The 22,148-nt window shown below is 40.0% G+C and overlaps 1 protein-coding gene across 1 annotated transcript in view; it reads right to left on the reverse strand.

The window, feature by feature from the left end:
• Positions 1-9,003: 9,003 nt before the first annotated feature.
• The window catches only part of CCDC93 (coiled-coil domain containing 93), a 41,374-nt gene continuing 28,229 nt past the window's right edge, over positions 9,004-22,148 (reverse strand). The window contains exons 18-23 of the mRNA XM_063288725.1: positions 21,974-22,082; positions 17,963-18,045; positions 16,119-16,156; positions 13,910-13,994; positions 11,888-12,001; positions 9,004-10,673 (exon numbers count right to left, since the gene is read on the reverse strand). Coding sequence (XP_063144795.1) covers positions 10,620-10,673; positions 11,888-12,001; positions 13,910-13,994; positions 16,119-16,156; positions 17,963-18,045; positions 21,974-22,082 — 483 coding nt within the window. The 3' untranslated portion in view covers positions 9,004-10,619. The remainder of the gene's footprint in view (positions 10,674-11,887; positions 12,002-13,909; positions 13,995-16,118; positions 16,157-17,962; positions 18,046-21,973; positions 22,083-22,148) is intronic.

Raw genomic sequence — 22,148 nt, forward strand, 5'->3', positions numbered from 1 at the left:
TAAGAAGAAAGCCCTTGTCTCTGAATGTTTATTCTATTCCCATTTAATGGGGCAATTGCTTTGCCTTTTTCCATATATTATGAAAATACAGAGAGAATTTAGCTTAATCTAGATCTGTCTTCTTTTTCTCCAAATTATAGCTTGGCTTTGAGGGATGGTAAGAGGTTATTGTAGCAACTTGCAGGATTTATCTCTAAAATGAAAGCAGTCCGCACCACCCACCAAAAAAACTTTGCAATAGTAGTTGAGAAGAAAAGAATGGTACCTTAGGGTGAGGAGGAACCCCATACTGAAAACCATCAATGGAGGAGGGAGGTGGCATCCTCATAGAGGCAATTATTTCTGTCCATTCATGTGCATCCTCTGAAACTAACTATGCAAACATTTTCTTGGTAATGCCAGCTGACCTGCTCCACTATTGTAATTTTCTCACCACCCCTATTAAAGACAATCCTATCAAACCATTATTGTTTTTCTAATAGCAAACTCAGCAATTCGTTCTAAATAAGCTGGAGTCAAAAGGGGAAGAATCAGTATGCTGTGTTGAACCTGGAAAGTTTGCAGATGTATTTTCCAAAGGGTGGAGAGGCTCTTCGAGAAACAACCCAATGACAGCCATGAAGCGTTGAGTGTCAGCTTGAGGAGAACTCGGTGACTCTGAATTTACAAAAGGAATTTTGGACTTATAGTTGAATATATCTGGCAGGTATCAAATTCCAGTAGAATACTAGCACTGATGATGTTACCTAGTCCGGTAATGAAACGTCTGCAAGCAAACAACCAAGCTCAGAGACCACCACCAACTCCATAGGTATCAAGTTATTGGAAGTTGGTAAAACGTTTATTGAGAAGAGCATTCCAAAGTGTGTCCAATACTTTTGAGTGCTTTGTGTATGTTATGAAAAAGATGATAAGCTATTGCTAGAGAAATCTGCAGCTATATTTTCAATAATATTTGCTGCCATCAAACCTATTCACCAATAAAGTTAGGTTTGCCCATTCCATTTTTACCCATTCAAATAGTAACAGAATTGTAAAAGCTTCTTCCTGAAGAATTTGACCATTTCAGGATGTTTTGGGGTATCCTAGTGTGAGAGGTGGTGGAAAATCACCAGCTGACCGCAGGCAGGTGTGAAAAGCAGAAAGCGTGTCTCAAATTCATGAAGGCACGGATGTGGATAACTGTCCTTTTGATGCCCTGTTATGCTTGCTCGTAGGAAACCGCATATGCTCTGACAAATGGGTTTGCAGCTGGGTAAGCTTTGCAATATGGGTAGATGCTTCTCGCTCTCGTGAGGATGTGGTTACAAGGACAGGCCGCTCACCCAACAAGTGGGGGGGGGGGGCAGAAGAGCTTGCTTGCAGAAAAAGGAAAATAGTTTAGTTTAGATTGTAAGCCAAGCCTCCTGAGGGAGGGGCGGCAGAGAGGGAATAAAAGAGCTTGTAACGCTTAATCTGGTGCTTCCTGAACTTTGGGCTACCTGCGAGTAGACCCAGATTCGGGGGGGCCAGCTTTGCAAAGTTGAAAATAAACTTCCTTCCTTCGAGCCAACGAACCGGGTGAGTGTATTTTGTTGGGTCTTTTCCCGCACTCTGACACTAGTCTGGTCCTAATGACTAATCACATTTGTATTTTGTAGGGTCCTCATCTTTGTATACCAATGTGAGGATTCTTTCTTAACATATAATTAGCTAATAGAGCAGTGATTACTTATCCTGATCGTCAGTCTTTGTTTGTTTCAGCAATCCCAAACAGAATCTATTAGAATGGTATAATTAGTCCATCTCCCTTTAAGCTGTGACAGCAGAGAGATATAGGTGATACATTATGTCATGTCCCCATGTATGGGGCTTTACATGGCTTCCACACTGACCACCAATGCCATGTGGTGCCTGCTGGTTGGAGTCAGTCTGTGGGAAGGCCTGGTATTAAAGCCAGTTTTTCAGAGAGACCCATCTCTTTCCTTAGTAGAGAGGACTGCCTTTTACAGTTGTCCGTATGGTCTTGGGGCACCTCCACACGTCCCTTTAATATCAGTTCAAAGTTGCTTTATTAACGATTCTCATAATGTAGCGTTCTTCTCATACTCAGCCCATAGCCAAGACCACCAAACCGGAGTTTTCTGATTCCATGTACAAGTGGTGTTTTCCATCTTCTGACAACATAAGCATTCCTATATGCACAATGTATGGCTTGGCAGTGGTGAATGTGGTGATGCTGTGGCTGGAGTTGGGGCTGGGATTTACCCAACTCCTCTTGACTATTTTCAGCATATTGTACAGGAAGGACAATGCACCCAGCCTGCGTCACACCAAGGGACCTTCCAATCAATCTTGGTTTTTTTTTTCCTACACAGATCAACACATGTAGAAAGAAAAAGCCCCGTCAGGCAGCTTGGCAGGGTGCTTTTACTCTAGGACAGTAGTAAAAAAAATATTTAAGCAAATAAATATAAAAAGTTGGAGGTAACAGAGTGGATCTGAGATATCAGATGCTTAGTATTGAATATTCTTACGAATCACTCATATTTATGAAGGTGGCTGAAACATCCTCCATGAGTTTTCACTATAGTATCTAAATTTATTCCTCATAAATTTCCCCATCTCTTCAAAATTCTAAACCTGCACTGAGGTAAGTGATTGAGGGCATCAGTACAATTTTTTTCTTGTAATGTCTTCAATTAAGGGTGATATTATTATTAACATTATTATCCAATCCAAGGAAGCAGAGAAACCAGCTGGCCCCTTTCACATTCTTTGAGCGTGAACTCCAGTAATTTCCCAGCCTTGGCGGGATGAAAATTCATCATAGCTGGATGGTTGTAGTTGGGGAAGGCTGAGCAACAGCCATGATCAAATTTCCAGAACAGCAGTAATGTTCTTTTGCAGTAAAAATGTTAGTGGTTGTAGCCCATAGAAGGAAATAAGGACTACTGTGTTGTGGGCCTGAATTATTGTAACAGGGGCATTTTGTTCCAATTTACAATAATGAAATTACCAGTATACAAGATGGGTCTAATTGAAGATGACCTGTGTCACCAACTGCAGGCGAGAAAACCTGATCTATGCTAATTATGAAAAACTATATTCACAACCACAGTTTCAGAATTAGTACCATTTAATAGCATTAGTATCTCATTTGGGAACCTGCCTGGAGGATAGAGAGCCTGAATCTCCCCCTCTTGTCCTCCACATATAGTCAGCAGCATATATACACCTGAATGCAGTATATGCAGTACTCTATCTATGACTCATTCAAGTTGAGTTGATGACTTCATAGGCTGCAGTGCAGAGGTGGTGTGCTGTTTCTTTCTGCTGGATCTATCATCTGTCCGTCTATCTGTGTCTAATCTTTCCCAGGCTAGGTTTCACTCTTGGAATTTCCAACATATCTCCCATCAAAATGTAACCCTGCCTAGCTTTTTGGGATTGGTCAAACAATGTATATCGAAGTGCATGTTTACTTCAGTAATACTAGTTTCAGTCAACCATGCTCATGGATCAAGAACGGTAGAAAAGTAAGACCAGATCTGAGATACAGAACTGTACAACTGTGCAAACATAGAAATATTTTGTGTTTGAGATTTTGAAATGGTAGAAGAATTGGGTACACTTTGAGAAAATGTATTGTGTCAAAGAGAGTGGACAGAAATGTAATATGTACATGCAGGTGTTGTGAATTACTTAGAATTCATATTTATTATGAAGTGCAAAGGGAAGAACTACAGACCGCAAAAAAAAGTGGAAGAGGTAAAACTGCAGTGAAAGGATATTGTGAGAAAGGAAGGTTTAAGGTGGCCATGACAGAGGGTGAAGGTTTATTTGCTCACAGCCTGAAAAATTCAATTAAGGTCAGTGGAACATTTCTTAAGTGCAGCTAGCCTTCTGATGAATAAATATGATGTAGAAGGAACATTTAATACTACAAGAGGAACTATTGCTGGCTGTGCAGTTACACAGGATATGCATATATTCAAGTTTTTTATTAATCGTACATTGTGAAGTTTGTTGACAGTATTGGAGGAATACACATGCATAAAATTGGATTTGGTCTTAACTTATTCCCTCAACAGTGATTGACAGTGTCTTTTATCATCATCCAGCCATCCTTGTGGCCATATAAAGCCAGTTTTCACTATTATTTTGGTGCAGGGAGGGTTAGGTTGCTAAATTTAGTAACTGTGTTAATGATGATTTGTTCTGGACTATCTCCAGAGCTATCTCTACAGTGTCACAAAGTATTTTTTCCTTGTGTAAGACAAAACACTTTTTTTTTACAATTTCTGCCTACTCAATGCAGCTTCCTCTGCTGTTGTAAAGCTGAGAAGAGCCATGGAATATGTGTAAAAGTGTCAACAAATATCTTCTTGCATACAGTGAGCATTTCCATTTGAGCAAAGGCATCATTGAATACAATATTCTAATTCTGAACCTAGTTCCCCCAGTCTTCTTCTATCATAACAGCTTCTGGAGCCTTTCTTGGTTAAGAAATGAATTATTCAGTACATCTTGGGACACCAATACATCTCTTTTATTTATTTACAAATGATTTATCTATGGCTGACTTGTTTTATTGTCAGCTTTTTTTTTATAAAGCCACTATTCTGAATTGCTAGACCTTGCTCCACCGATATCCTCTCATAGTAATGAGGAAAGAATAGAGGAATGAATTCTCAGCCATATGGCTCCTAAAGAAATAAAACAGATTCTTACTCAAGATCTCTCCTAAAGCTGGACCATAAAGCTGAATCAAACTTGGAGTTCCAACACTGGGTGATCAGGTGGTTCAGGACAGAACATGAGGTTCTGTCCAGGGTCAAAAGGTTGAGAAAGGCTGCTCTACAGGGATATTTCACGTAGCTGTTTTTGCTGTTGGTATGTCTGTCCTTGATTAATTTTCGACAAACATTTTTCATACTGGCCAACAATCAAGTGTCACGAATCCAGTTGTCAACAATGTTCTCTTAATCTGCACTGCTTGTTATTTAGCCTCAAACATGACCTGGTTTGTTTTCAGTATACTTAGTTTTCCTTGCTGTGACTAAGTGTAACTGTTTTAACCGTTTTAAACCATTCTAGAATGTTTTCTGTGTGGGGGGTATGTATGTGTGTTTGTTTCAGATTAGTTTGTTTCTTCACATATTGAAGAACCGTCTCCTCTGTTTTGTGTATCTCCTCTTAAAGTATATTTCTTAAGGGTCTTCTCAGCACTCAGTCTGTTCCAGAATAGGCTGAAAGCATTACATTCAGGCTACTCGTTTGACACAAGAAATCTGCAAGTTTGCTCTATGAGTCAGCTGCTTGGTCTGGTGTTGACTCATCCTGGAATTATGAGAAGAACTGCTGCTGTAGCACAAATGTTCATGATTCTGATTAGTGGGACCAAACACAGAAACAATGTTTTGGAAGAACATAAACCTTTATGACTGAAAATACTTTAGCGATGCTTCAAAACTATTTCCTGTATGTAAATGCAGGAACACTCCTCAAAACGTGGCAAGTATTTTTAGATGAAAAATTTTCACAAAATGTAATACTATGTTTAAAAAAAAATTCAAAGAGCATCTCAATAAATCTTTTACAAGGAAGAATGCATGTTCATGAAGATGGAAAAATGCAAGGCACCTAGCTGCCCACCAAACTAGTATTTGCCTAGTAATTTGAAATACTGTTTTACTCCATGTAAGTTGTATATGCTGTCCAGCATGAGTCATAATAGGATTCTGATAGGTACTGGTACAAAAAATGTTTTATAGACAACACTAATATGATTTCCTTATGTTAATGAGTGATTTTAAAGAATATTCAGAACTTTTAAATGAAAATTAAAGTCCCCATCAAAAACAAAAATCTCATTTGAGTTGAGCTCAGCTCTTGGACACAACCATGACATTTTCTCAGCAATAATATGGATGTGGTTCATCAACCTTCTAGATTGTTTTTCAACCTCCTAACCTAGTCTTCAGCCTTGGGAAGCCCTGGAGAATCCCTAATCCTAACTGAACCCCACTCTGTTTACTTTTCAGGCATAGTCCAAGGTCAACAAGTTGCTGTGCTGAGATGGAAGTATCCATGCAAGAAATGGAAATTCATATAAACTTTGTTTCATCCCTCTCTCCTCCCTTCAAATCAGATAACCTTCTACATTTTCAGCCAAAAAAGGTTGTCCATCCAGTTTCTGGTGCTTGAAGAATCAAGTATTTTTCCCTTTTTACTTTCAAGAAAGATGCACTTAATCTCTGCATGCAAGCTCTTACCCACTTCAGAGATGTGTTAGCATAACCAATATGGCATGTGCTATAAACATTTTTCTATTATCCTGACATTCCCTTCCCTTGGTTCAAGACATTAGACATTTGTTCCTGGAAGAAATAAAGTTTGCATTGTTTATTTACTTAATTAAAAACATTTAGTTAGAAGCAAATAGAGATTTGTTCCATTTTTTCCCTGGATTTTCTGCAAAATCTTTACAGTGATTTAAAAATAAAAAATTGTTAGACTACCTTCACAGTGAAATAATTTTATTACTCATTCTAATGATCTTGAACAGATCATATTTTATAGTTAGTTGAGCATTTGGTAGTACAGTGTTAATACATGGCCAGCAGGCTTGTGCCATTTCATTTATCCATGTTTATTACAGTAGAGGCTGGAAAAAAAGTAATGAGATTTTTAGACAATATTCATACCACCTCACCTCCAAGTACAGGCATCTTCAGATTTACTGGGGAATTAAAAAGTGAGCTAATAAGCAAGAGTGACTATTGTATGTATCCTAGGCAAAAAATGATTAAGACTATTGCATGTTAGAGGGATTAAATATTTAAAAGCAATAGTGTGTCAATGCTTTATTAGTTTGAAAAAGTTATTGGTTCTGCAAAGTGAAGTATCTGATACTTCACTTGAGTCTTCAGTACAGTACAATGCATTTCATTTTCATTTACGTTCATTTTGAGAAGAAGCAAATCCATAAAAAGCCTGATGAGATTGCAGAAATAAATGATGAATGGTTGGGTTCACCACCATTTAACATTACTCCTAAAATGATTGCTGGAGGCTGCTTTACATTTCATCTGTGATGGGAAATATACAGCAAAGCAACTGCCTAGGCTTTTTGCATTTGAGTGACATTTCAGTAATAAACATGTAATGTTGTATTGCTGTTTCAGCTATTGCAAAATCAGTAGGTTTAGCCTTTTTGCCTTCTGCTGGAGTTATGGGATAGTTTCAATTGTATCCATGCAAAGGCAAACAAATGCCCCATTTTTTTCCTTGTCTGAAAGTTAGTGTTATGGGCATAAGAAATGCCTCTAGGAGCAATTTCATTCATAGTTCTCATTTGTAGAGGAATGCAGCATTATCCATCCTGCTAGCTAATAGTTGCCTTTTACAGTCACTTAGCCTGCTCATGACTCTTCTCCCCTTATCATACTAAAGAGGTTCATGAGGCATTATGAAATTTGCAGAAGAGATGCACATCAATCAAGATGTGCATCTCTTTTGTAGTTCCTGACAGTCATTCTTGAGATAGCATTTATTAAAGTCTCATTTCAGCTGAACTGTGGACAGTTCTGCTCACAAAGAGCTAAGAGAAGAGATGGAGAGAATTAGTGGCATACACACATGCGCACATAAGATGATCTGGCATTAAGATGATTTCAAAAAAGAATGTTTCTTACTAGAGTCATAAAATCATCAGTCAGCTAGCTGATCGTGACTACACTGTCAATGATTTTCCGAAGTTTTCAGATTATATTCTTTCCCATTCTTTTTTTTACATGGGCTGAAACTTGGATCTTCTGCATCTGCTTGTGTCATTCAACTAATTGTCACCCCACTTCACATACTATCATCCTAAAGCGCAACAGCAAAAGGAAGCGACAGGGAACACAGTAATGGAAAGTGTAAGGATCCTCTCACTTATCACTTCTCCGCCACTCTTAATAATACAGTGAAAACTCATTTTATTGAACCTCAGTGCAACAGACTTTGCCTAATCACATTTCAGTGTGATTTACACCATTCGTATTTTGTGCAACATCATTATGCAAACAATGTAAATCTATCTGATGCCCTACTCTCTGATTCAGCCAACATTTCTGAATTCTGGATACCACCTCCCCCAGTCTGTTAAAATGAGATTTTACTGTCCTGGGCTGCAGAACAATTGGCACTACCAGACCCAGACTGAAAAATCCCGATGACCAATAGATGGAAGCCAAGAGACTCAGAACATTCTCTTCATTACCATCTAGTAGCTGTCTGGATTTTTGCAGGTAACTTAAGTAACCAATAAATATGTAAAGGAATCAACAATTAGTAAGGAAATTGTAATTTACATTTACAGAGTTCTTTTTGAAGAATATAAAACACTTAACATTACATCAATTCTTAAATCACAGTTATTTTTCTTTGTAGTATTTTTCCTGCAGGTGTAGGGTCTGCTTTTCTGGATCAACTGAATGTTGATCTGTTGGTTGAGACAGGAATTGACCGACTGGCTTGTCACCTGAGCCTGATGTTGTGGGCTGAGAGTGACTGGCCCAAAGTCACTTGGCCAATTTTCATGCCTAAGGCCAGACTAGAACTCATAGTCTCCTAGTTTCTAGCCTGATTTGGTATTTTCCTGTTTTTCAGAGCTTAGCTGAAAGCTTGGATTGCAGACTTTTCAGTTCATTTTTGATTAACTGTTACACTGTCAACTTATCAAATCATTTTATTTCAGTGCAAAAGTGAGGCTTATTGAAATGAGCCAATAGATTGTTTACTGTTCGCTGTTTTAATTTCTCAGCTACATCAACAGTGGCAGCACCTGGTGGACCTTGCCTGATCTAAAAATCTAAGCAGGACTTCATCTAGTTAGTATTTCATGGAATCCCAGGGCTGAGTGTAGGCTGAAAAGCCGAAAAATCTTATCAGAAGACGACAGTGGAAAATCTCAAGCCACAAAAACTTCATGGACATGTCTCAATGAGTCACTCAGAGTCAAACTCAATTTGAATGAGACTTCATTTTTATTAGTTTTCTCACTGATAATTAAAGAATAATAATACAGATAATAATACAGGCTGTGGTAGAATGTTTTGCCTGTGGTACTGTAAATGCAGATTGAACTTACTTTGTTCGCCGCCCAGAGTTCCTTCTGGTATATGGGCAGTTATTTACGTTGCTTACTAAATAAATACATTAAAAAAAATCTGCAGATCATCACTGGCTTCCAAAAGCAACTTCACAGTTATGTAACTTTCCAAAATGCCATAAGAAACATGCACAGAATTTAAGGCAGATAGGGTGACAAACAGGTGAAAAATGGAAGACAGACAAGAGGAAACCAGACCAGGGGGTTGAATATGACCTGAAAGCCCTCCTTCCCTCTTTCCGATCTTTCAACTTCTTTCCCCTGTTAAAAAGAAACAAGCTGATCAAAACTATTTCCCACCTTCAAATAACCTGTTATTGTCAAAAAATAGTTTCCACTGTTATCGATGGAGACTGTTTAAGACAGTCTCCAATGTTGAAAGGCAAATGGCAATGAAGGATACAGGTGGTCCTCAACTTACGAAGGCAACTGGGACCAGATCTGCTGTCACTAAGTGATGCAGTCATAAAACATGACCGCATCATTTAACAACAGCAACCCCTGCAGTGGGGAAGCCGGTAGGAAGTTGGAAGTCCCAGGCAGCTTGCAAGCAGGCTGACAGACAGGTAAGTGGCTGCTGCTGGGTGGGGGAGAGCGTGAGAGGGTGTGCAAGGGAAGCTCGGGGAGAGTGCAAGGGAGGTATGGCGAGGCTCAGGGAGGGTGCACAGGGGTGAGTGGCCAGCGCGGCATGAAAGCTGAGGGGTTGGGAGAGGGTGCGCGAGTGGGGGAGACTTACCCCAGCAATTTGTGACCTTCCCTGCCGGCTTCCCCATTGACTTTCTGGGGAAGCCAGCAGGGAAGTTCGCAAATGATGGTCACATGATTGCAGGGTGCTGCAACCAGTTGGAAGCGCAAGTCAGTTGTCAAGCGCCCACATTTTGATCACGTAACCATGGGGGTGCTGGGATGGCCAGAACTCGGAGCAACTACCATTGGTTCAGCCCCATCGTAACTGTGAACAGTCGCTGAATGAATTGTTGGAAGTTGAAGACTACCTGTACAGGTATATTAAATCCTTATTGCAGACTGAGTATGTGTTATGTATAGGTGAGTGTGAAGATGTGTGAGTCATTCCCTCGCCGTAGGACATCACCATTTCCCCAGTATGACACCAGATGTGCTGTCTACTAGCTTACCGGTTGTCTGGAGGGGCTAAGCTTCAAATTCCTTTTTGATCATTACTTTACCCATGGATTATTTCCAAAGTAAAACATGATGCACATTTAGACTCTCTATGCACAGGAGGACAAAACAATACTATAAAACATTTTTCAATATAGTAAGTTGGCCAAACAAGTTTGGAGCTTTTGTTTTACATATTACTTATTTATTCTCTGCTTAAAACATGATGCATATATTGTTACTGGAATCTTAAGTAGTGTAAAGATAAATCAAATAGGATTATATTTTTGAATTATACTGAAAAGTGTGCAAGGAATAGTGAACTTGATCATAGCAACAAACTTCTGCTTGAGGTTCTTCAGGAACACCTGGCCTTCAGCTTTGACAAAAGCATTTCATTTTTGCGGCACTCCTGTTGATACAAAAGAAACAAGTGGATGCTTCAAAACTTAAAGAGACATCTAGGATAAACAGCAGTGCTAATCCTGTGATCCTAGGCACTGCTAGTAAGATGTAAATCACACCGCATTCAATGGAAGCTCCTCCCCAGAAGTGATTGTGGGTTAGTACTGCAGCCTAAGATGGCTGCCTGCTTTGATCAAATTCCATAAACGTGAGAATCTAAAACAAGTGAAACTGACAGGTCAAAGGCAGAAGTAATGGAAAGGGGAGCAAATTGGCCTGTGTAAATCATGTTGAAAAAGACTATCTGAAAAATCATAGTAGCCCTAAACAACAGTGTTGTTTGGGTTGGTTTTAACTAGGTATTAGGCAACCCATTAGCTGCATGCAGCCCCCCTCATCCTATTTGTTTGCATTTTTTCACTTTCCCCCCTTGGGGTGGGGGGATGAAGCCATTTGCTTCCCAAAGGTCTCCTAAAAATGAAAAACATGAAAAAATGGGCCAAAAAATTCTGGTCCTTTCCTGTGACATCATTATGACCTCTACCCCAGGGAGTGTGTATGTGTGTGTGTCCCAAATATGCTCCCTGAGACCTGTAGATTTACCCACTTCTATCCATGTTCTTCTCAAGAAACCAAAATGAAAGAGGTGAACAACACATGAACTACGATCTATAAGCTAGAATGGTTTGGGTTCAGACCATATGAAACAAATAAATAAATAAGCAACAAAACCACCCAGTAATACAAATTCTGGCTTATTATAATGTATGAACCCAACAATCCCACACACTGCTTTCAGCTTTTAACCACCAATATTAAATTCCATTAATTTCATAGACTGTTTTATTTGATATTAGGTGATAAAAAAAATGTGATATCAAAAATGCTGCTGAAAAGCAATCCAATTTTAAAATGTTATCAGGCCAGCATATATCATATATAAACCAACATCAAAAATAGTTTCTGCACTACATATAGCATACCCACACTGTATTACCCTAACCCTTTTTGGAAGCCATTAAAACCTGGTTTAAGGGGATGATCTGAATCTTTGTTCCCTCTGAACAAAGATTTTGGTAGCACATTGCCTGTAATGTAGCTGCACATTTTGTTAGCTGTTTTTTCCTTTCTAAACCCTGTTACAGTATCTGTAAGCTGCTCAGAACCCCAGTAGAGAAAATATAAATTCTGCCAGTTCCATAACCACCGCCCCTCTTTTACCTCTTTAAATTCTTTTACTGTTTTGAAGTAAAGCCTCTGCTTCTCTAGTAATTCCAAGTATTCATCATTTAACTGGTCCCTTCTCATTTTGTTTTCTTGTTTTTTTCTCTCCAACTGTTGGCAAGGAAAAGAAGAAAGAGAGATGGCACTATGCAACACTATTCAATACACAGCAACTACATCAAACCAAGCAATAAGTGAAAACACAAAACTAAAACTTTGAGGGATTTTTCGCTACCAACCAACCAAACAAACAAAAAAACCTTGTTCCACAGCACCTTTCATCTGTAAACCTTTAAATAGGGAAATGGGGAAAACAGGCAGACCCTGAAAGATTATGTAACCAAGTTCCATAAACTCTTCAATGCCACAACTCTGTTACCTCTGTTGTAACTTCCCTTATTCCTTCTGCTTGAAAAACAGAAATCAGAAAGACTCTGAGGCTCCACTTTCACAGTCAGTGTTCACATGAAAATCTAGATCAAAGGAGCTTTCACTCTTCTCTCATAGGCAGTTTCTGTCCTACCTGAGCCCACATTGGATCAAGTGTAGTTTAGCTGGAGCAGAGCAGAGCAAAGCAGATTGTGCTTGGTTCATGCAATGGTTGCTTTGAACTATGACAGTCACAACTTATTAAGTAAAAATAAATGTTATGCAACATAGTCCAGTTTGTTAATTTACAGCAAGGGGTCATGTTCAAGTAATATACGGTGTAGGCAGTATATTGAACAGCCCTTATCTAATCCTCAGCAGCCTCACCAGAAAGAACACCTAGCAGTATCCTGGCTGAAAAACAGTCCAATCAGGAACAATCTCTCTTGGAATTCTTCAAAATGAACCAATCAAAAGTCCACCTACACAAAGAACCAATCAGCAGCCTGGCTCAAAGACAGGGACTGGTACTCTTGGAATTTCTTCAAAATGGACCAATTGGATGAGGAACCAATCAGGATCCGGCTTTCCTGAACTCCCACAACAAGGACCAGAGATCAGCTTGCCAGGTTCAAACACAAGAGCCCAGTCAGTTCATTTCAGATGCTTGTGAGCTGCCAAGAGGTACACCACAAAGCAGCTCACTTGGCCTCTGAAGATGTCAGGCACAGCTTCTGGCAGAACATCGGAACAAAGAAAACTAGACCATGGTCATTCAGCCTGAAAACTCATCGTTGCTTCATTAATCATGTTCATGTATCATGTTAACATATTCTATACTACCAAAATTTTTGTCCAGGATCTATGCAAGAGAGTACTGTCAATGCCAGGGGGTCTAGAAAAAGAGGAATATGTCTTAATATCAATTATCTCTGCTGATGGTGATGATGATGACGATGATAATGATAATGCACTTTATGTTTCATTTCAGCCATTTGCTCAAAACCATTTTTTTAAACTTTGAGCCAGAAAAGATTGTGTTTGGATAAAGATGAAGGAGCTAAGAGTATTCAAAAAAAGAGTGATGCTTGCATTTCTTTGGGACAAGTTGTCCTGTTAGCTAGATATAGTTGACTAAATAAAACATCAAGCTTTCTAGCATTGTGCAGCCTTTTATTTGTAGAAAAACAGTGAGTGAGATCATCAGGGTAAAATGGAAGAGATAAAGCGTTAGAAAAGTACTTGTTTTCAGGAGCATGCAAAACAGACCTCATAAGGAATTGTGTATTTACCCTAAGAATCAGCTTCTGTTTAACTGCAAGAAACCTAGAATCATGGAAGGGACCCAGGAAAAAAAACTAGCTCAATTCCTTTGTCAAGGTAAGTTGCCCTTACTCAGTATAGGGATTTTGACAGGCCCTATCCAGCCTTAGCTACTCCAATCGAGGCAATATTTTCTGTGCTGAACAGCTCTTAACCCTTTAGCTGAAATTGGCTTCTCTGAAAATGTTGGCTCTGGTTCGATTCTCTGCAGCACATTGGAGTATGCTAATGTTTACAGGAAATAAAAGGGTACCAGCAAACAATCCTACTGACATTTGAAAAAGGAAACACACGCTCATATCAAGTATCTGCAAAAGGTTATCTAACCTTCATTCGATTCTGTTTAATTCCTTCTACGATCTGTTCCATTTGTCGCAGAAACTGGTCACGAGCACTAGAAGAAGCCATGGCTCTGAAAGGAAAAATTGTTTTTAGATGGTGGACAGAACCCAAAACACAGAAGGTTGAGATGGAAAGTGAAAACAGAGATATTTGCCCATCTTATTTTTCTACAACAATGTACAGTTAAAGAAGGATAACATACATACATTCTACTCTTTTTATATAGTCTTATATATAAAGACTATACATATACATATACTATACATATACGTATAAAGGTAGAGGTAAAGGTTTCCCTTGACATTAAGTCCAGTCGTGTCCGACTCTAGAGGGGGGTGCTCATCTCCGTTTCAAAGCCGAAGAGCCGGCGTTTGTCCGTAGACACTTCCGTGGTCATGTGGCTGGCATGACTAAACAGAAAGCTCTTACCTGCCCACCGAAGCAGTACCTATTAGTCTACTCACATTTGCAAGTTTTCGAACTGCTAGGTTGGCAGGAGCTGGGACTAGCAACGGGAGCTCACCCCGTCATGTGGATTCGAACAGCCAACCTTCCGATCGGCAAGCTCAGCGGTTTAACCCGCAGCGCCACCGCATCCCTTTTACATATACATATACGTATAGGTAAAGGTAAAGGTTTCCCTTGACGTAAAGTCCAGTCGTGTCCGACTCTAGGGGGCGGTGCTCATCTCCGTTTCAAAGCCTTGGAGCCGGCGTTGTCCATAGGACACTTCCGGGTCATGTGGCCAGCATGACTCACGGAACGCCGTTACCTTCCCGCCGAAGCGGTACCAATTAATCTACTCACATTTGCATGTTTTCGAACTGCTTGGTGTGCAGAAGCTGGGACGAGCAACGGGAGCTCATCCCGCCGCGCGGTTTCGAACCGCTGACCTTCCGATCGACAGCTCAGCGGTTTAACCCGCAGCGCCACCGCGCCCCACATACGTATACATATACATAAACATATACATTCTATTATTTTATATATTCTACTCTTTTTATATTGTCTATCTATCTATCTCTGTGCCTTTGAGTCAGTTTTGATTCCTGGTGACTGCCTAGACAAGTTCCTGCAGTTTCCTTGGCAAGGTTGTTTGGAGGTGGGTTGCCATTGCCTCCTTCCTAGGGCTGAGAGAGAGTGACTGGCCCAAGGTCACCCAGATGGCAACTTTCTGTTTCACAGAAAAGTTTTTTTAAAATTTAATAAATGTATGGTTAACAGCATGCTGTGATACTTTTCATTTTCTTCATTTTTGATTCATCAGTTCAGGTGTGGCAGCCCTCCAGCTAATGGAACTAGTTCTCATGTGGCACTCATGACGATTTAGGCTTGAGACCTCCGGTTTAACGAATGCTCCAAATCATGTTCAATGAGCATAAAGAGCTCTTACTAAATCAAGACAACCTGGCAGGCAAACATTCTGGAACCCCATGAAATCCTCCCGTTTGCATTAAGAGTCTGTGTGCGTTTGCAAACACAACCACTGCCATTATGGTTTAGCTGCAAGCATGCCTGGGGACTCCTTTCTTTAAGTGGTGTGGCTGCAAACCAACCTTTCATGGTTTCCCGGATGATGTACAAACCTGACATTATTATTACTTCCAGCCATGCTGCCTGAGGACAGGCAATTTTACTTATGTGCCCTAAGAAAATAACTTAGATTCAGAAGGATATTGCTAAAGCACAGCAGATACATGAGAGCCAGATGGGCTCACCCCATATATGAGTAGTGGTTAAGGGACCAGGCTAGAAAGTGGGAGATGGTGAGTTCTAGTCCCGCCTCAGGCACAAAGACAGCTGGGTGACCTTGCGCCAGTCACTCTCTTAGTCCTGGGAAGCAGGCAAGGGCAAACCCCTTCTGAAAATCTTGCCAAGAAAAGTGTGGGGACTTGTCCAGGCAATTGCCAGGGATCAAGAAAAAAAAAACTAAACACAAATACTTAAGAGGACCATTTTCTGTTTTCCCTGGAAAACAACAAATAGCATATGACTTTAAAAATTCAGAGAAATGTAATTGGAATAAATTTTGCATGAACAACTATAAGTATTGGGTAGAGTCTCATAATTCATAATATGAGATGCTGACTTGTACATGTATAGGCTTTAACACTGTTTCTTAAATTGAAACTGATCCCACAAGTGATGAAACTATGCTTAGCCCAGAGGAAAAAAATGTGGTTAGTCTACTTACTGCTGGAAGTTATCATGAACAGAATTAAGCAAATTAACCTGGAAAAACCAAAATATAAAGTTTCCCATGTAAAAAGTTTTATAAAGTAATTCAAGCCACAGATTTATTAAAAAGCGATTCATATATTATATGATTATATATTATACAATAGAGTACTGGTATGTGAACATGTGAACTGATCGTATGTCTGAGGCCATCCTGGATTGCAAATAAAGAGATGTGATGGTTGATAGCTTATTCATGCATACTTGCAATCATTATGGTAAGAACCAGCCTTGTGTTACCTTGCTATATTAAATGCAAATACTGTATGCTAATACATTCCCATCACTATACACAAAATGTGTGCTGGCAGGAAATTTAGATTACCACAATCCAAAATATCTAAATATTTATTTCATTCACACACACACGGCAGCCAGCCAGAGAGGTACAAGCTAAAAAGAAATAGAATGAATTCAGATAATAAGGCTGCAATCTTATCATTAGCAATCTTAGAATCAGAAAACAGTAGACTCACTGAGCCTTGCTTCTCAGTCACATCCTCAGAACATAATTGCACCGGAAGAGGATTAAGCTCCTAATATGTTAGTGGAGCAGGCTAAAGCAGACTGACTTGAATAATTTTTAGTAAAACAAATGGTTGGGCAATATTCCATCTGTTTCTTCCCAAGACTGAAGTAACAAAATTAAATTGCATCTATGAGGAAAGGTACTCAGGAAGAACTCCCAACTAGCACCAGAAATTATACAGATATACCGCATGATCTAGACTTATCCTCTTATTCCCTCCCTGTACCAGTGTGTGGACATCAGTCACACACTGATTCAGAATGCCTGCTATGAGAAAGATCTTCCTTCTTCAAGTACCACTAAACCTTTCATAGAACAATTAATTCTGTCACATCAAAATGAAAAGTGTCCACTCCGCAGTTACGATTTCTCTCAGCTAGCCTTATATAACGAGCATAAGCGCATTTCTGAAACGGAACGTGTTCACAGTTGATTCTGTTTCTTTGCTAAGTGCCATTTAGCTGTTTTAAACATCAACACAAGGGCAGACCTTTATGTTGTGTCCTGGTGTGCAGAACACAGGATTGGGCACGCAATCTCAGGTCAGTGCAACAGTTGCTGGAAACTACAGGATCTGTCTGCAAAGCAGAAACATTCAAACTACAGAAAATCTCTTATAATTGCTTCCCCTCTTGGTGCTACTGCTGCAGAGGAGTGTGTGTAATGCTGTGGAGTGATGAGTCATGAACAGAAATTTTGATGGGGATGGTTTTGAATTGTAGGTTTGAGATGTTGGTACTATCTCGTGTTAAAAACCACGTCGGTTTATACTGGGTTCAGGCTTTGCCAGAAGTCTGAACTCAGAATAGAATTGACATAATCTCCCTCAACCTCAGGCCTGTTAGGTATCCACAAGGGGCAGGGAAGGGTAAAAGGTCAAGATGGCAGGCACGGTCATGTGATCAAAGCTCCGCTCCTTTGAACATGCACAAGGGCTTTAAGTATGTGTTCATGCCCACCACCTTGCCTTTTTGCCCCCATGCCTGGCCTACCTGGACATCCATAGCTAAGAAATTTGCTCAGAGTTATCTCCTGCGATATAAGTGCTGAACCTATCTACAATATTAACAATATTTTTAAGCAAGAGGGGTTTTTTTTGATAAATTCCAAGTGCAGCCGAATATAATTTGTTAATAAGCAAGCACAACTCAGTGCAGTTTAGTTCTAAATAAACAGATATAGGATTTGCAGCCTTAGATGAGTATTTCATGATATTATCAAGCTCAAAAATATGCTTTGTGTTTTCCCAAATTACTGCATATTTGTCTTACCTCTTTTTCCAAATACACCTTTTTATCATCAAGTGTGTTGTAGAGGGTAAAGAACTGCTTTGTTTCTTTGTGGGTTGCTGATACTGCAAAACATAAAGAATTCAGAAAAACAAGATAAAAATATAAATAAATATTGCTTATATATTTATTTAGCTTACAGCCACCTTTCAGGACCTGAAGAAGGGGCAAATCTAAGAGGTTCATAGTGATTTAAAAAATTGTTCATGTTTATAACTTTGCTTTACAAAGGAAAATTCAAAAGCAAACCTCGCAAAAAAACTTTACAAAAACACATATTCTAATAAAAATATCTAAAATCGAACAGCATATATAAATTTATTTTAAAAGGATAAAATAAAGGATAAAAGTGAGTTTTTGAAAAATACGTAAAACTAAAGGACAGCTTTCTGAACTAAAGGATTGTCCTTTATAATAAAGAACATTATTATATATATTGTGATACCCTGTTTTTGTGAGACTGGTTGTGCGACCCTGTTTTTCCAGTTGGGTTCTCAGGAACAGTTGGGAGTGTTGCTACTGTATCAGCCTCCCTGCCACGTAGCAACCTCCCTGCCTGAGCTGCTGGAGGCCATCTCAGGGTTGGCGGTGGAGTTTCCCAGACTTATGGTTCTGGGGGACTTCAACCTACCATCCCTGGGGCGGGCCTTGGAAGCAGCTCGGGAGTTCATGGCTACCATGGCAACCATGGGCCTGTCTCAGATTATTCAGGACCTGACTCAAGACAGTGGGCTCACACCAGACTTGGTTTTCTTGTCAGAGCTGTGGCAATGTGATCTGAAGGTAGAGTTACAGCTGTCCCCTCTGTCATGGTCAGATCACACCCTGGTGGCCTTGAGATTCTCTGGTGCTGCCCCACTCCGCAGGGAGGCAGGACCCATTCGATTGGTCCACCCCCGGCGACTGATGGACCTGGCACGGTTTCAGAGGGAGCTGAAGGTTATACCTGAGGATCTGCTGCACGGTCCAGCAGAGGTCCTGGCTACTGCCAGGAATAGGGAGGTAGCCGCGGCCTTGGACAGGATTGCGCCTGTGCGACCTCTCTTGCCTCATTGAACCCAACGCTCCCTGTGGTTTACGGAGGAGCTGAGGGTTCTGAAGAGGATCAGGAGACGTCTAGAGCGCCACTGGAGAAAGACGAGGACCGAACCCGACGAAACACAAGCTAGAGCTGCGGTTAAGGACCACCTTGTATAATCAAACATCAATATTTCTCTGCTCTTATTGCATCTGCAAAATGCCACCTGACGGCCCTGTTTAAGATCACCCAATCCCTTCTGGGGAAGGGGGTTCAGAAATTCATCTAGAGGGCTGGGCCAAGGAGTTTTCTGGGCAACTGGAGGATAAAATCACTTGGATTTCTTCCAAGTTGGATGTCAAGCATGTAGCAGGGTCTGGGGAGATGCCTGGGGAGTGTTCTTGCCCAGTTATCTGGGAACGGTTTGATCCTGTTGGGCCTGAGGAAGTGGACAGGGTTCTCGGGTCTGTAAACGCCACCACTTGTCAATTAGATCCCTGTCCCTCCTGGCTGGTTAAGGCAGCTCAGGAGATGATGCTATTCAGTTTGGGGAGGCATCTCAGAAATAAGGATAAGCCATTTTGGATTACCACCCAACATACAGAATTGATTTTTTGGGTCAAGTCTCTCTTCACTTTTCAAGAGGTTATCAAAAGGTAAGAAAAGACTAAGCTTGCAAGTAGTCAGCCAGTCTAAAAAAGCCAAGCAATATATCTTAACATAAAATCAACATTCTGTGAATTGTAGCTCATATAAATTTATTGGAAGTGACAGAACTTCAGCCTGTAAAGCAAAAAGGGTTATTCTAAATGATTTGCAATGCTCGTTTAGCATCTATCAGGCAGGCAAAAGGTAGAATTCTCCTAAATCATCCACTCACTACATTAAGCACAGCCAAGAAAAGAACACATCTGTTCTGAAGAGAGATAAGGCAGCTTCTGACACAAAACACTCTTCACACTATTAATGGTACTGAAGAGTCTGAAAAGGCATTGTGGTAAAACTCATAAATTATTTTATTTTGCCTGCTGATCAGTCATATGCATGTGGGCCTATGCACACACAAATGTACCAAACAGATCAATCTGCTCTGTTATATTTTTACTGCCTCTTAATGCTTGTTATATGATCGTATTTTATCACATTCTTTAGTTCTGTACTGTACTTTAGTTCTGTAACATTCTGTAGTATGTACACACACACACACACACACTAATTTTAACTCATTGCCTCAACAGCTTTTGAGGAAGGCCGATTTATTTTTTATTTAAAATAGTTTTTAAAGATAAGCAATGAAAAATGTCCAACTACAGCTGCAGACTAGCAAAAAATCAGGCTGGAAAGCAGCTGTGATGGAAAGAACCCATTCAGCACAGAGATAATGGTATTTTCTACCAGGATAATCGTTATTTGTCACATTATACTGTATATACTGTACAGAGTAGATATTGCTTTCACAAAGCACACACACACAAACACACCAACAGCTTCTCCAAACCAAATATGCAGATTCTGTTTAAAAAACTGAAAGGCACAGGCAATATTCAATTTTGGAATGCACTGGCCTACATGGGAAACATTAGCTAATGTCTAACAGAGTTCCTAGACCTTATGGTTATAAGCAAAGATCTCTGAATACCTACATTTCTGGAGGAAAAGAGCTCAGAAAAGGATAGACAGTTGTGCTCCCCACTTAGATCTTCCAGTGTTACAATTCATCTACTACCTGCAGCAAGAAATAGTTCTGTCAAGAACTTTCTCATGCAAATGTATATGCTGGGAAGCAGATACCATTTTTGTTGTGCTCCTAAAATCCTGTACTTATCTAAAAGACTTTTCAAATGCACTGTATATAGACTCTAAAAACTTCAGAACTCTAGAAAACCCAGCCCCTCTAGCATTTATTTCCCAATCTTCATATATAGTGTTATAAATGTCACTTTTGGAGTTAATAAAGATACAGTAGGTGAATCCCAATAAATTGAACTTCTGGACTAAGTGCTACAGGCAATTGAGGCTAAGAACAGAAGGGTTATTAGAGCCAGGAAGAACTTCATTCAAAACAGTATCTTGAGAGCTTCTAGGACCTAAGGGTTTCCCCACTCAGTTAAGTAGCATATGGATAACAGCATTCTGTGTGGTAATGCTAAGTGAACAGTGCTAGGTGATCTTGACATGACTGACTTCCACTGGCGTCCATCCACCTATTTGTATGAATCTGGCCTAGTTCTCTGCAGTTTCAGTTCCTGTGCCCTCATGTTGAGGAGCATGGTGTGCATCACATGAAAGGTATGAATGCTTCACATTCCATGACTCTATCCAGGGAGGCAATCCTGCATTTCTACCGTTTTCTTGACCGTGTTATAGATAAGGTTTGTTATTGTTTCCTGTTTTTTCAACTACCTAATCTAGTGTACGGAGAACCAGTTTGGTGTACAGTAGCGGTTTAAGGCACCAGGCTAGAAACCAGGAGACTTTGAGTTTTAGCTCTGCCTTAGGCACAGAGCCAGCTGGGTGACGTTGGGCCAGTCACTCTCTCTCAGCCCGAGGAAGCAGGCAATGACAAACCACTTCCAAAAATGTTGCAAGAAAACTGCAGGGATTTGTCTCTGAAGGTAATTGACTCAAAAGTAATCATCATCACCACTGCCATCTAGTCTACAGCTCTGGAATTCCCAGGAAGTTCCCTATCCAGGTACTAACAAAGGCCAGACCTGCATGGCTTCTGAGATCAGCCCAGGTTGATTAGATGCTGCCACCTGCTGAAGCACTAACAAAATACATGCTCATTAAAATTTACCACAAAGGATCTCAGAAATATCAAATCTTCAACGTTCAGGTAATTTTTACAGACATTTTTAAAATATCTGAGAGTAAAGATACATAAGGCGACTATCAAAATGCAATTTGTATTAGTAAGGTGCATAGTCGTGCTCTATAAGTTCAGGCTGTTTAGCAGTGAAGAATATACATACCTTGACCATACAGTTCAATAAATCTCTTCTGGTACTGTGTTAACTCAGCTCTGCTGGGCACCTCATCAATCTTACGTTGTAAAATGGCTATTTCCCTGTTTCGACGGGCCTGAACAAAATATAAAAACTATGTACTTTTTAAAAATGGAGCAACATTAAAAAAGAACTCGATAAT

The sequence above is a fragment of the Candoia aspera genome, chromosome 1 (genome assembly GCF_035149785.1).
Source record: "Candoia aspera isolate rCanAsp1 chromosome 1, rCanAsp1.hap2, whole genome shotgun sequence".
NCBI lineage: Eukaryota > Metazoa > Chordata > Lepidosauria > Squamata > Boidae > Candoia > Candoia aspera.